This window comes from Plectropomus leopardus, chromosome 20, assembly GCF_026936395.1.
Source record: "Plectropomus leopardus strain MGB_pleo_1.0 chromosome 20, ASM2693639v1, whole genome shotgun sequence".
NCBI classification, from domain to species: domain Eukaryota; kingdom Metazoa; phylum Chordata; class Actinopteri; order Perciformes; family Serranidae; genus Plectropomus; species Plectropomus leopardus.
In genome coordinates this window covers 29549871-29562108 of record NC_142195.1, presented here as the reverse complement: position 1 = coordinate 29562108, position 12238 = coordinate 29549871, and the positions used below count along the sequence as shown (strand labels likewise).

Genomic DNA, 12238 nt, shown 5'->3' with positions numbered 1-12238 from the left:
ATGTCTTTAAAAAAATAAGAATAATTTTTTTTTTTAATAATAATAATGACTCTGTTAGGTGCGTTGTCACTATCAGTGTTGCTGTTAATCATTGACATATTCCATGCTGTCATCAGAAAAAAAAAAAAATCTACATAATGTGTAGCATATTGAAAATATATATATATATATATATATATATATATATATATATATATATATATCATATAAAAACATAGTGGCATCATGACAAAACCCTTTCATTTAAATTCTGAAAATTAATGAAAATTAATGAATATTTGATATTTATGATTAGAACTGATGTTGTTGTTTTTTTTTGTTTTTTTTTAAAAAAAAACGTATTAAAGAGGAAAATAATATTAATGTATACATTTTTTAAAATCTTAACTGAAAACTGTGTTTTGTGTGCAGAGTGATACGAGTGTGTGTAATATAAAAGCGTGCCCTAAAGAGTTAAGCATATTTTGATGATACTACTATTGTATTTTTACTTGAATAAGATATAAGTATTTTATTGCCGTATTTTTACACGTAAGAGTATTTTATCACTGCAGTATTACTGTTTTTACCTCCGTCCACCAGGCGGCAGAAACGAGCTGCCGCTGTTAAACACCAAAGAAGAAGAGCGCGGATAGACCGTGTGTGACGTAAACCAATCAGAGAGCAGTATTCCGCTGCCTGGTAACCAGCAGCCAATAGGAATCGTCCGTGTGAGCGCGGACACTCGGATTTGTTGTTGCTCTGCGGTGGTGTGTGTGTGTTTGTGTGTGTGTGTTTGGCGACAAAACGTTTATTTTTCATCGTTTTAACGTTTAAACCCCACAAAGGATGAGTCTGTCTTTAAGGTAAACCTCTCCGCCTCTTTAACCACCGTGTATTTACTCACTGCAGCGGGCTTTAACGCCGGAAACGCGTCGAAGAGAAGCGGAAGCTAACGTGAAATCTGTGGCGTTAGCTAGCGTTAGCATGTTTTAGTTACCGGCGTTTGATCAAAACAAAGATAGATCAACGTTTATCGGTTATATTCGTTTAAAAATGGTGTTTGCAGCTGTTTACCTGCCCGCGCAGCCTCCTGAAGGCCTCCGTACAGGAGAATTTAACGCGTACTGTCACAGTCAGCGCGTTTCCTTGTGTTGGTGTTAAACTGGTGTTTCGTGTCTTTAACCCGCTGAGGACTTTACAGCAGCCAGGACAGTACCGCTGTTAGTACTGATAGGAGTAGTAGTAGTAGTAGTATTGGTAGTAGTTTGTTCCGAAAAACATGCACGAAAGAAAAAAAGACAATCTTAAATTAGTGGACAGACAATAAAAATGTACAAAAGGAGACATGAAAAATGTAAACAACACATCACGATTTGATTCATGTAAACAAAGGAGCGGGAAAAACGTGTTTAATCCCATAATTTAACAACAGTCATAATTCAGATCCCACATCAAAATAAAGCTGTACTGTAATTAAATCTCCAGACTTATTCTAATATATTATCTTAATTATCAGTAAGTTTTGTCTTACTATATATAAATTAATTACAAAAATATTTCTCTTAATAAAAATAAATTCTTACATATTCACAAATATAAAAATTAATTAATCTTAAAAAAAATCTGTTAATTTTTAATTCATTATCAAATCATGACAGTTATGTTTTACCTAATCAAGATATGTATGTATATATACATATACACATACTAATACACGTTAATACTCACAAATACATTCAAACATACAGTATATATACACATACATACATTACTCAAGTTTTTCCTGAAGCAGGGAGACTTGGGACGGTTGCAAAACGTTACTTAAAGACTATTTGGACAACATTTTTTATTCCTATTTTTATTACTTATTATTTTTCTTTTCTTATCTTTTATTTTAATTTTATTTTGTCTTTTTGTCTTCTTTGTATTTTGATGTGAAGCACTCGGTGTATGTAATTTCTTTCTTGTAAAGCATGCTGGGCTGCATTTCTTGTATGAAAGGTGCTACACAAATAAAGTTTATTATTCTCTAAGTATTTTATTCTAAGTCTAAAATACACTGTGGAAACTAAATAGTTACATTCAGACTGTTCAGGTCCAAAAATGCTCCATTGAAACCCATTCAAACTGACATTTTTGATCCCACAGCCATCAGAGCAGAAAAACAGGACTTGTATTATTTCTGGGTGTCATTCTGGGCTTTTGACTCTGAATTTGTCATTTTGACTATTTTCCACCTGATGAGGTCATTTTGACCATATTTGGCATATGGAGGAAATACATGCTATTTCCACTAGGTGACCTGTATATATAAATACATTAGGGATGGCTTTATTTTGATAGTTGTTACCAAAAACGATGCCTCCATAGTATCGGGGTCACAGATTTTCACTTGTGACACTAAAGAATTACCTTAGACTAATTATTGTCTAGTAAACTACGAGCCGTCTACAGAGAGACCTGTACACAAGAGTTTGAGCGTTTTAAATGTTTTGACCCTGTCTAAATACACACTGAGGATCCACCTTTTGCTCTGTACCAATATATGTATGTGATTAAGTGTAATTCACGTGTTTGCATGATTATTGGTGTGGAAATATAGCTTCAGATTTCTCATGTGGTCACACAGTTTGGTGTCTTTGTTTCCAGAGCTGACCTTGCAGCAGACAAAAACAAGCGCAAGAAGAGGAGAGAGCTGACCGAGGACCAGAAACATGAAATCAAAGAAGCCTTCGAGTTGTTCGACACCGACAAAGATAAAGAAATCGACTATCACGAGCTGAAGGTGAGAAATGAAGGAGGATATGTTGTTTTACAGTTAAAAGCAGCCAAATGTACCGACTATATAAAGTGTAACAAGTTCAAACTGTAACACACTTTTCATATCCTGGAAAAGATCAAACCCAGGATACTAAATGTGTGTGTGAAGTACTCGTTGACTGATTATGTTTATGGTTAAGATGTTGGATTAAAATTGACTAAATATCTGATGTAAAAATCCCACCAGGTGGCGATGCGAGCGCTCGGCTTTGAGGTGAAGAAAGTGGATGTTTTGAAGATTCTTAAAGACTACGACCGAGAGGGAAACGGCAAAATAACATTTGAGGATTTCAATGAAGTTGGTGAGTTTGCTGTCAGTTTAACCCTTTAGGGACTGTTTGGTGCATTTTACGCACTTTTTATTCTTCATTTTTGGATAATTTTGTCTGTGTTAATGCAAATGGCATAATTTTTGTCCAGACTGTGTATTTTTGTTTAATGTTGAAATTTCCAGCTCAGCTCCTACAATAAGTCTAAAATACACTGTGGAAACTAAATAGTTACATTCAGACTGTTCAGGTCAAAAAATGCTCCATTGAAACCCATTCAAACTGACACTGATAATCAAAAAAAAAATCGCCTTTGCTTGTATTATGTTGAAATTTTTTTCAGCTAAAAACTTAGTGGCATCGTGACAAAAACCTAACATTTAAAGGGTTAAATTCTGAAAATTATTGTATTTTTGATGTTTATGATTAGGACCGATGTTGGTCAAGAAATTAACTCGATTAAAGTAGAAAATCGCACAAATATATACTTTTTTTAAGCTTGATTTTGAAAAGCACACCTTGTTTGCAGAGCGGTGAGTATTTAACGCTGCACAAAAATACTAATAATAAAAATAAGTGTTACTGCAAAATTTTGACATATCCTAGATTGGTAATTGAAAAAAATAAAACCTACTTAGCATGTGGTATATTGAAAATACCTTTTTTCTTGCAAAAACACGGTGGTAGCATGACAAAAACATGTCATTTAAAGGGTTAAAATTCTAAAAAATAATGAATATGTGACATTTAAATGTTTTGGCTCATCTTGGTGCAGTGACTGACCGCATCCTGGAGCGAGACCCGAAGGAGGAGATCATGAAGGCCTTCAAGCTGTTCGATGACGACGAGTCGGGGAAGATCAGTCTGAGGAACCTGAGACGAGTCGCTCGAGAACTCGGGGAGAACGTCAGCGACGAGGAGCTGCGCAGCATGATCGACGAGTTCGACGCCGACGGAGACGGTGAAAGTAAGTCGATAATCGGCTCTTACATCAGTTACACAGCGAGGTTCATCTCGAGGTCAGGACATACAGACGCTGACGGACACTCTGAACAGCTGATACAAGATTCCTCTTCCTCTCTGTTCTCACGAGACCGAAGAGTGACGTGCTCCTGTACGATAACCTCATCTGAGCGCTGCGGCGTCCAGAAACATCGAAAACACGGGAAATATTAAAAAAATACTTAAGTCCAGGCAGAGTGCAGAGTTTCTGCAGAAAAGTGCACCACTACACACCGAGAGGGTTAAAAAAATTAAACAAGTCAAGTAAGAACCTTTTAATCTTGTGTGTTTTCTTTTAATGGTATAAATATATTTGTATTATTTATTTATTTTTTTTAAATGACGTTAAGTAAATTTCTGACCACCTGGCATGACCGAGAAACTGAAAAAAACACTTTAAACACCAATATAACATATATGTCATGCCTGCTGCTGGCCTCAAGGGGGAGACATACATTCATAAATATGATTTTTTAAAATTATTTTTATTTTTTCAGGAGCCGTGAGATGTTTTGCGGCGATATATCTGTTTTAAGTTATAATCTGACATGAAAGCTGACGGTTATCATAGCACGTACATTTACTTTACATTTATCATTGTACATTGTACATATTGTACATTTATCTTTTGTTGCATTTTCAGTTTTCTCTCAGTTTAGTTCTTTTTAATCTGTCCTCCTCTTTTGTTTATTGTTTGTTTTTCTCCTGACACATTTCTTAGTTTTTAATTATCTGGATTTACGTAGATTTATGTGTGCGCTCGAGAAAAAATGTAATTTCAAAAAAGAAGATTAATCTGCAGCTATTTTGACAGTTAATTAATTGTTTAAGCCATTTTTCAAGCAAAAAACCCCCAAAAAGTGAGTCTTTTCTGCTGCTCTTTGTCTTATGTGATTTTATCTGAATATTTGGGGTCTTAGACTGTTTCCCCGTTAGAGGAGGTCACTGTGGTCGTGAGGATTTTGAGACTGCCATTTTTAACTATTTTGTGACCTTTTGTAATTTAACGATTAATCGACAAAATAATAATCAGATTAATCGACGTGGAGACGAATTAAATCGTCCTCCGCAGACAGACGTCGTCTCTGTTGGTGGCACATACCTGAGATGTTTTCAGAAGCGTTAAAATGTGAATAAACTCTCAGATTTATCCTGTTTTTTTTTCTCAGTAAACCAGGAGGAGTTCCTCTCCATCATGACCGGAGACTCCTGATGAGGAGTTTCGTTGACGCTGAGGATTTTTGGCTCGGATCGGTCGTCCACATGGCGGGAAGCTGACTGAACATCTGTCGGTGTGTTTGAAGGTAAACGAGCGTCCTCTCGGAGGTCTGACGTGGACTGAAATCGCTCATTGGCCTCGCGGTTTATACTCGACTCAAAGTGTCGGACACTTTGAGTCCGCCTCTCCTGAAGATTTAAAGCTGTTGATATAACGACGCCGCTCTTTAATTCAAATTCACTCTGAGTGTTTTTGACTTTGAAATGACGCTGTCTTAATAAAAAACGTGCAGTTTCACCTCAGAGTGAATCTGATGTTAGTCTAATCGATTTATGAGACCTGATGATCAATCTTTCTGTCACATCCAAGTTACATCTGGCTAAAAAGGGGAGGAAAGCGGGGGAAATTTATTGTTAATTTTACATAATGTGAGTGTTTTAATGTGCTATTTATTTTGTGTCAGAAAAAATAAATCGGTTTGCCAGCAAAACATTTATGATTTTTAATTTACGCCAGACAACATAACCCGCTTTTCAATCCCCGAGGCGCAGGAAACGCCATCGAAGAAAAACTGAAATGTGGTTCATCGTTCATGTTTCCTTCAGGAGGAATCGTAATAACTTGTAACGGAGCTCAGCCCCCCTGCTGAGAAACCGGAGTCTCTGCAGTCACGATTCGTGTCTTGTGGTCGTTTTGGTCTCTTTGTAGTCGTGTTGCATCTCTCTTTGGTCCTGTTGTGTCTGTTAGCGGTCTCTCTGCAGTCATTTTGTTTCTCTGCAGTCGTGCGGCATCGGTTTGTCATTTTGCATCTCTTTCCAATTGTGTTGCGTCTCGCTACAATTCTTTACAGCCGCGTTACGTCTCCGCAGCAGTCCTGCAGTCCTGCAGCTCTGCGGCCATGTTGCATTTCTTTTCATTCTCCTCGCAGTCATTTTGCATCTCTTTGTGCATCTCTCTTGTGTCGCTGCTGCTGCTTCCATGTCTTCGGCAGTGTTGCGTTTCTTTATCATTTTCTATTATTTTTCTTTGCATTATCTTTGCAGTCATTTTACGTCTCTTTGCAGTTGTTTTGCATCAATTTGCAGTCATTTTACTTATCTTTGCATCCGTGTTGAGTCTCTTTGCGGTCGTGTTGCATCTCCTTGTAGCTGTGTTGCATCTCTGCAGCCGTGTTGCATTTGTTTTCATTGTCTTTGCAGTTATTTTGAGTCTCTTTGCAGTTGCATTGTGTCCATTTGCAGCCATTTTGCGTCTCTGTGGCCATCTTGCATGTCTTTGCAGCCGTGGTTCGTTTGTTTACATTTTCTTTGCAGACATTTTGCGTGTCTGCGATTGTGTTGTTTCACATTGCATCTCTTTGTGGTCGTGTTGCGTCTCTGCGGCCTGCTGTGTTTGTTTTCATTCTCTTCCCAGCCTTTTTGCGTCTCTTTGCATTTGTGTTGCGTCGATTTTCAGTCACGTTGCATCTCTTTGCGGCCCTTTACTTTGTGGCCGCGTCACATCTCTTTTCAGTCTTATTGCCAAATTTCGGCGCAACATCCTGCTTAACTTCTACAGAGCCCAAAGGATACTGAAAGACAGCAGCCACGCCGGCCACAGTCTGTTCACCCTGCTGCATTCTGGGAAAAGATACAGAAGTATCCACTGCCGAACCACCAGACTACAGAGCAGCTTCTTTCCCCAGAGACTCCTCAACTCCTCCATCGACTCCAAAGGTGTAGCAGGATTTAAGGACAAATTCTAATTTCATCCTTTAAACTATGTTTAAAAAAATAACAAACTTTACTATTTGCCTTTTAAAAACCTTGAGTTTCATCTCTTTGTGGTCGCGTTTCATTCTTGTGGTCATTCTGTGTCTCTTTGCATTGGTGTTACATATCTCTGCAGTCTTATTGCATCTCATTGTGGTCATGTTGCTTGTCTACTGTATGCGATGTGTTGCGTTTCTTTGCAGTTCTTTTGCATCTCTTAACGACTGTTTTGCATCTCTTTGTGGACGTGTTGCATCTCTTTGGAGTCATTTTGCATCCCTTTTGCAGCCATTGTGCATCTATTTCTTCTTTTCATCTTTTTGCATCTCTCTGGGTCGTCTGATATTTTAAACGACATTAACACTTTATATTTTACACTCAGTGATAATAAGATGTAACATTTCTGTCTCAGTTGATGTATTCTTCGGGACTTAAAGTCTTGATGTGTCCTTCATATTTCGATCTTCATAGTCCAACATCCCTCCTGCTGTCCTTTAACTGTCCACCAGAGGGGATTATTATCCATGACTCTTCTTAAACAGTGTGCAGTATGATGACACTGAACAGCTGATCTGAACTCGCCACATATGTTCTACATTCAGATGTATAATTTACTCTAAATACTGGGAATGATTTACTCACGTTATTATTGCCAAAATGCAGAGCAGCTGTAGGTCTAATTAATAAGTGGTGTTAAATTGACATCAACAAATGACGTAACTGCATGAAATGATAAAAGCTGATGTTTAAAACCACCGACAGCGTGCATGAGAAAAACTCAGAGAAATCCCGTCTGATGCTGACAGAAATAATAAAGCTGGTGATTCACACTGAGCTCATGCACAGAGATGCAGAGCGGCGACCACAAACCCCTCTAGGCGGATCCTCCTGAGCTCCCTGTCATTTGGCTCCCCACAGACCGTTACGTATTGATTTTAGGCGAAGCTCAGATGAAAATGTGTCTCGGCCTCCGCCTGCCGCTCACATGATGAAGAGGATGGCGGTTAGCTAACCTGATTTGCTTTGGTAATAAGTTGAGCCAATCACACAATGACAGAGTAGAGACCGACTCTGTGGTTTTTCTCCCGTGGAGCAAAGGAGGTCTGATGTTTTCTGAGGGGACGAATGAAAGTGATGCAGAAATCAGAGGCCGAGAAACACAAACACACAAACTGCCGGCGGTGGAAGAAGTAATCAGACCTTAAACTTCAGTAAAACTCGTCAAACCACACTGTCAAAATACTCCACCACGAGTGAAAGTCCTGCAAGATTTTTTATTTTTCCACTTTTGCAAAATTGGTCTCAAATTTCACCCTGAGTGACATTTAAAAAGTCTTAAAAAAGGATTAAATTAGTTTAAGGAGGAGAATTTTCTTCACACATTAAGGTGTCTTTGCGATCATTTTGCAGACTTTTTACCTGTTTTGCAGTTATTTTGTGTTTTGAAGTTGTTTTGCATCTATTTGTGTCATTTTGTGTTGCTTTGCAGGCATTTTGCATGATTTCATGGTCATTTTGTCACATTTTAAGGCTGTTTTGCATCCCTTTGCAGTCATTCTGCACCCATTCTGCATCTCTGCAGTCGTTTTGTGTCATTTCACAGCCATTTCACATTTCCTTGCAGTCGTTTTGCATCTTTGCAGTCATTTTTCATGTCTGCACGATCATTTGTGGCCGCTCTGCATCTCTCTGCAGTCATTTTGCTGTCGTGTTGCATCTCTTTGCAACCATTTTGTCTCGTTTTGTGATCATGTTGCATCGTTTTTTAGTTGCGATGTGTCTCTTTGCAATCTTTTGGTGTCTATTCCGATCATTTTCTGTGTCTTCGCAGCTGTTTTGCATCTCTTTGGGATCATTTGTGTCATTTTGCGACTGTTTTGCATCTCTTCATGTTACATCTCTTCTAAGAGTTTATGTTGATTAAGAAGGAGGAGAATTTTCTCAACACGTAAAGGGACACTTCATCCATCAGTTTATCATAAATATTCAACATCAACACATCTGGAGATCCACGCTTTCACTGGAGAGGAAAGCCGTCAGATAATGCAGCGCGGTGCAGAGTACAATATTCCTCAAGACCCCAAATTTGTACTTAAACAAAGTTCTTGTGTAAATGTAGTACTCCACTACTACTGCATTGTGTTACAGAGTGTGTGTGTGTGTGTGTGTGTGTGTGTGTGTGTGTGTGTGTGTGTGTGTGTGTGGCTGAAGGTCAGCGGCAACGTTGATTATCAGAACCTGCATCTGGTCTCAGATCAGGGACAGACATCATGACTTGCCCTTGCGCCGGCACATGCTCAGCTGTCGGTCCCCGGACCAGAGCAACACATGCTCCCGAAATAAACCAACCCAGTTCCTCCCCAGTTACAACCTCCAAGTCGCCCCCCTGTGGTTTCCAGCATACCGCTCTGCACACACACACACACACACACACACACACACACACACACACACACACACACACACACACACACACACACACACTCCTTTGTATTGCTAGTAATCATCTGTGTTGATGAGACTGCTAAAAATACGAGCGGCCCTCGTCAGGCTCTGATTGCTCCACGGTTGGTTTAATTAGCGAAGGTTAGCTCGGGCTCCACATTTAGATGGACTAATGAGACGAGAGTTTCTGTTTACTTATTCCCAAAACTTTAAACAGCAGTAAAGGAGAGGATGAAGGAGAAACGATCAGCGGTGGAAGAAGTACGCAGATTTATAAAAGTAAAAATAATCCCACAGTGTAGAAATACCCCCAAAAAAGTCCTGCGTTCAAAAAGTAACTTAAAGAGTTAATTCAGTGTTTTAACGCTTATTTTCTCATGTTTTTGTTTTTGTGTTATGATAACAAAATTTAAAATTGGTCCCGTACAGCCGAAACAAACACCTGGTTACATTGTCCTAAAATCTTAGAGTCATCCCAAAATCCTTCAAAAGTCCTGAAATTCTACAAATATCCTGAAATTCTTGAAATGTCCTAAAATCTTAAAAGCTTGCTAAAATCCTGGAAACGTCCTGAAATGTTGTACTATTTAACCCTTTGAAACTCTGTAAATTGGCTTGATTTCTTTCAGAAACATGAAATGAGCAATGAGGGACTCAGAAAATTACCTGAAAATCAGCAAAACAAACAAAAAAACAACAACAAAGAAATGGGAAAGAAAAAAAACCCCAAAAAAACCACTGAAATGACCAAAAAAAAGCCGTAAAAATTATTATTATTCTGTAAAATAATTTTCATGTCTGTTTAATCCGAAATATTTTTCCTTCGCTTTTTTAAATCATTTTTTAAATTATTAATTTCTTGCAATTTGTGTAATTTTATTACTAAGTTGCTCATCGCCTTGTTCCCATTTTTTTGAAAAAAAATTGTGCAAAGATTTAAAAACACAGGAAAAGTGCTGCCAGTTCAGGTTTTAAAGGGTTAAAGTCGATAAATGTCCCCTGTGGATGATTATTCGTACTCGTCTCTGCTGAAACCTTTGAAGTGTGTTTCTGTGTTGTATTGTCCGTGTCTCGATGTTTGCACAGCGGGCGCCTCCGCAGCGTCTCGTTTGTAACCAGAGTCGGCGCTCCGCGTCCACCTGTCAGTCATTAGGACAACTATGCCGACCATGTGACAACACTTAACCTCCGACCCTCCCTGAGACGAGGGGACACGGGGGGGGGGCGTTCAGTTCGTTAAACTCACCGTGCGTTTATACAGAAAGAAAACACGTCAGTTATTCGGATAAAACGGCGATAAAGAAGTCGTCCTGCAGCCGCAGCAGAGAGACGTCCGAGTGTTTATGACGAGTGTGACACCAACGTCCAGCTGGCGGGGCCGTGACCTTTGACCCCGCCCGTAAGAATGACCTCAACCTGCGCGGCCACCGTGAGCGGAGCGGAGATGTGAATGATTGGCGTGTTAAGCAGCTCGCCACAAACTCATATGAACATGTTTATATATGTTCTTCATTCATTCTTCGCTTTGTAATTATATTCTAATAGAGCTGAAATATCTCATTGATTAGTTGCTGATCAGAACATTTATTGGCAACTTTGTTTTTTAAAAAGGGTCCTCCAATTTTTTAATTTATTTTATTTTTTATTTTTTATTTATTTTTATATCTGTCCAATTCAGTTACTGCACCTCAACAATACAGATAACACCACTAAAACAAAAAAATCACCAAAAAATTAACTGAAAAAAAAATCAGAAAAGAAGTTCTTTGTTCTGTACTTTTCTATTTGCTCCATTTAATGATAATACTATAATTAAAATGATAATAATGATAATAATTATAGTGTTGATATTAATTATGTAATAATCAAAATAATAATAATAATAAATATTTATAAAGCACCTTTCAAAACAAAAGTTCATCTGTACAATAAAAACAATAATAAAGCTAAAAAAAACTGTACAAGATGGAAAACATTATAAAATAATTTAAAAAGTGACTTGTTTCAGCTTCTCAAAAATGAATATTAGCTGCTTTAATGAGTCTTCAATGGCACCAAAATAATCAATACATGCAGCCCTGTAATGCAAGTTATATATACAAAACAATTAATTCAGTTAAAAGACAAAATTAATCATCAACAATTTTGATAATCGATTCATTGTTTGCTTTTTTTTTTTCTTTTTTTTGAATCGTGTATCTTGACTTTTTGATCGTTTTGAATAAACAGAAGTAATAATAATATACACCGTCCTGAATAACAAAACTTTCTTGGTAAAACGAGAAACTTAGACAAATTAATTTTTTAAAAAGTTGAATAAAACAAGTTATTATAGAAAAGCATAACTGACAAATAAATATACAAATAAAAATTAAAAAGAATTAATAATAATAAAATAAGATGATTTATTAAAAATAAAATGAACACAAAAATTAAAAGAAATTAATGAAATGAATAAAAAGAAATAAATAAAATGATAATTTCATATACACACCTACTTGTACACAGATGCCAAATATTGTGCTAAAAAGGCAATAAAGTATAATTATAGAATTAGAGTAAAATAAGAAAATGAAATATAAAGTAAAAAATATTAAAATGCAAAAATAAATGTTAGTTAAATGCAACATTTTCTCTTCATACAGTTTACATATAATCCCACAAATGGCTTAAAATACTGTAAAATGAGAAAAGCTGATCACCAATAATGTTGAAAAAGGGGAGTAAAAGTACATTTACAGTCCGTCTTC

General features: G+C 37.3%; 1 protein-coding gene across 1 annotated transcript; it reads left to right on the top strand.

The window, feature by feature from the left end:
* Positions 1–688: 688 nt before the first annotated feature.
* On the top strand, positions 689–5782 carry cetn3 (centrin 3). Its single transcript, XM_042509458.2, has 5 exons — positions 689–845; positions 2632–2767; positions 2990–3104; positions 3847–4038; positions 5243–5782. Exons 1-5 carry the CDS (start codon positions 829–831, stop codon positions 5284–5286), a joined length of 504 nt encoding a protein of 167 aa, XP_042365392.1. The 5' UTR covers positions 689–828; the 3' UTR covers positions 5287–5782.
* Positions 5783–12238: the final 6456 nt, after the last annotated feature.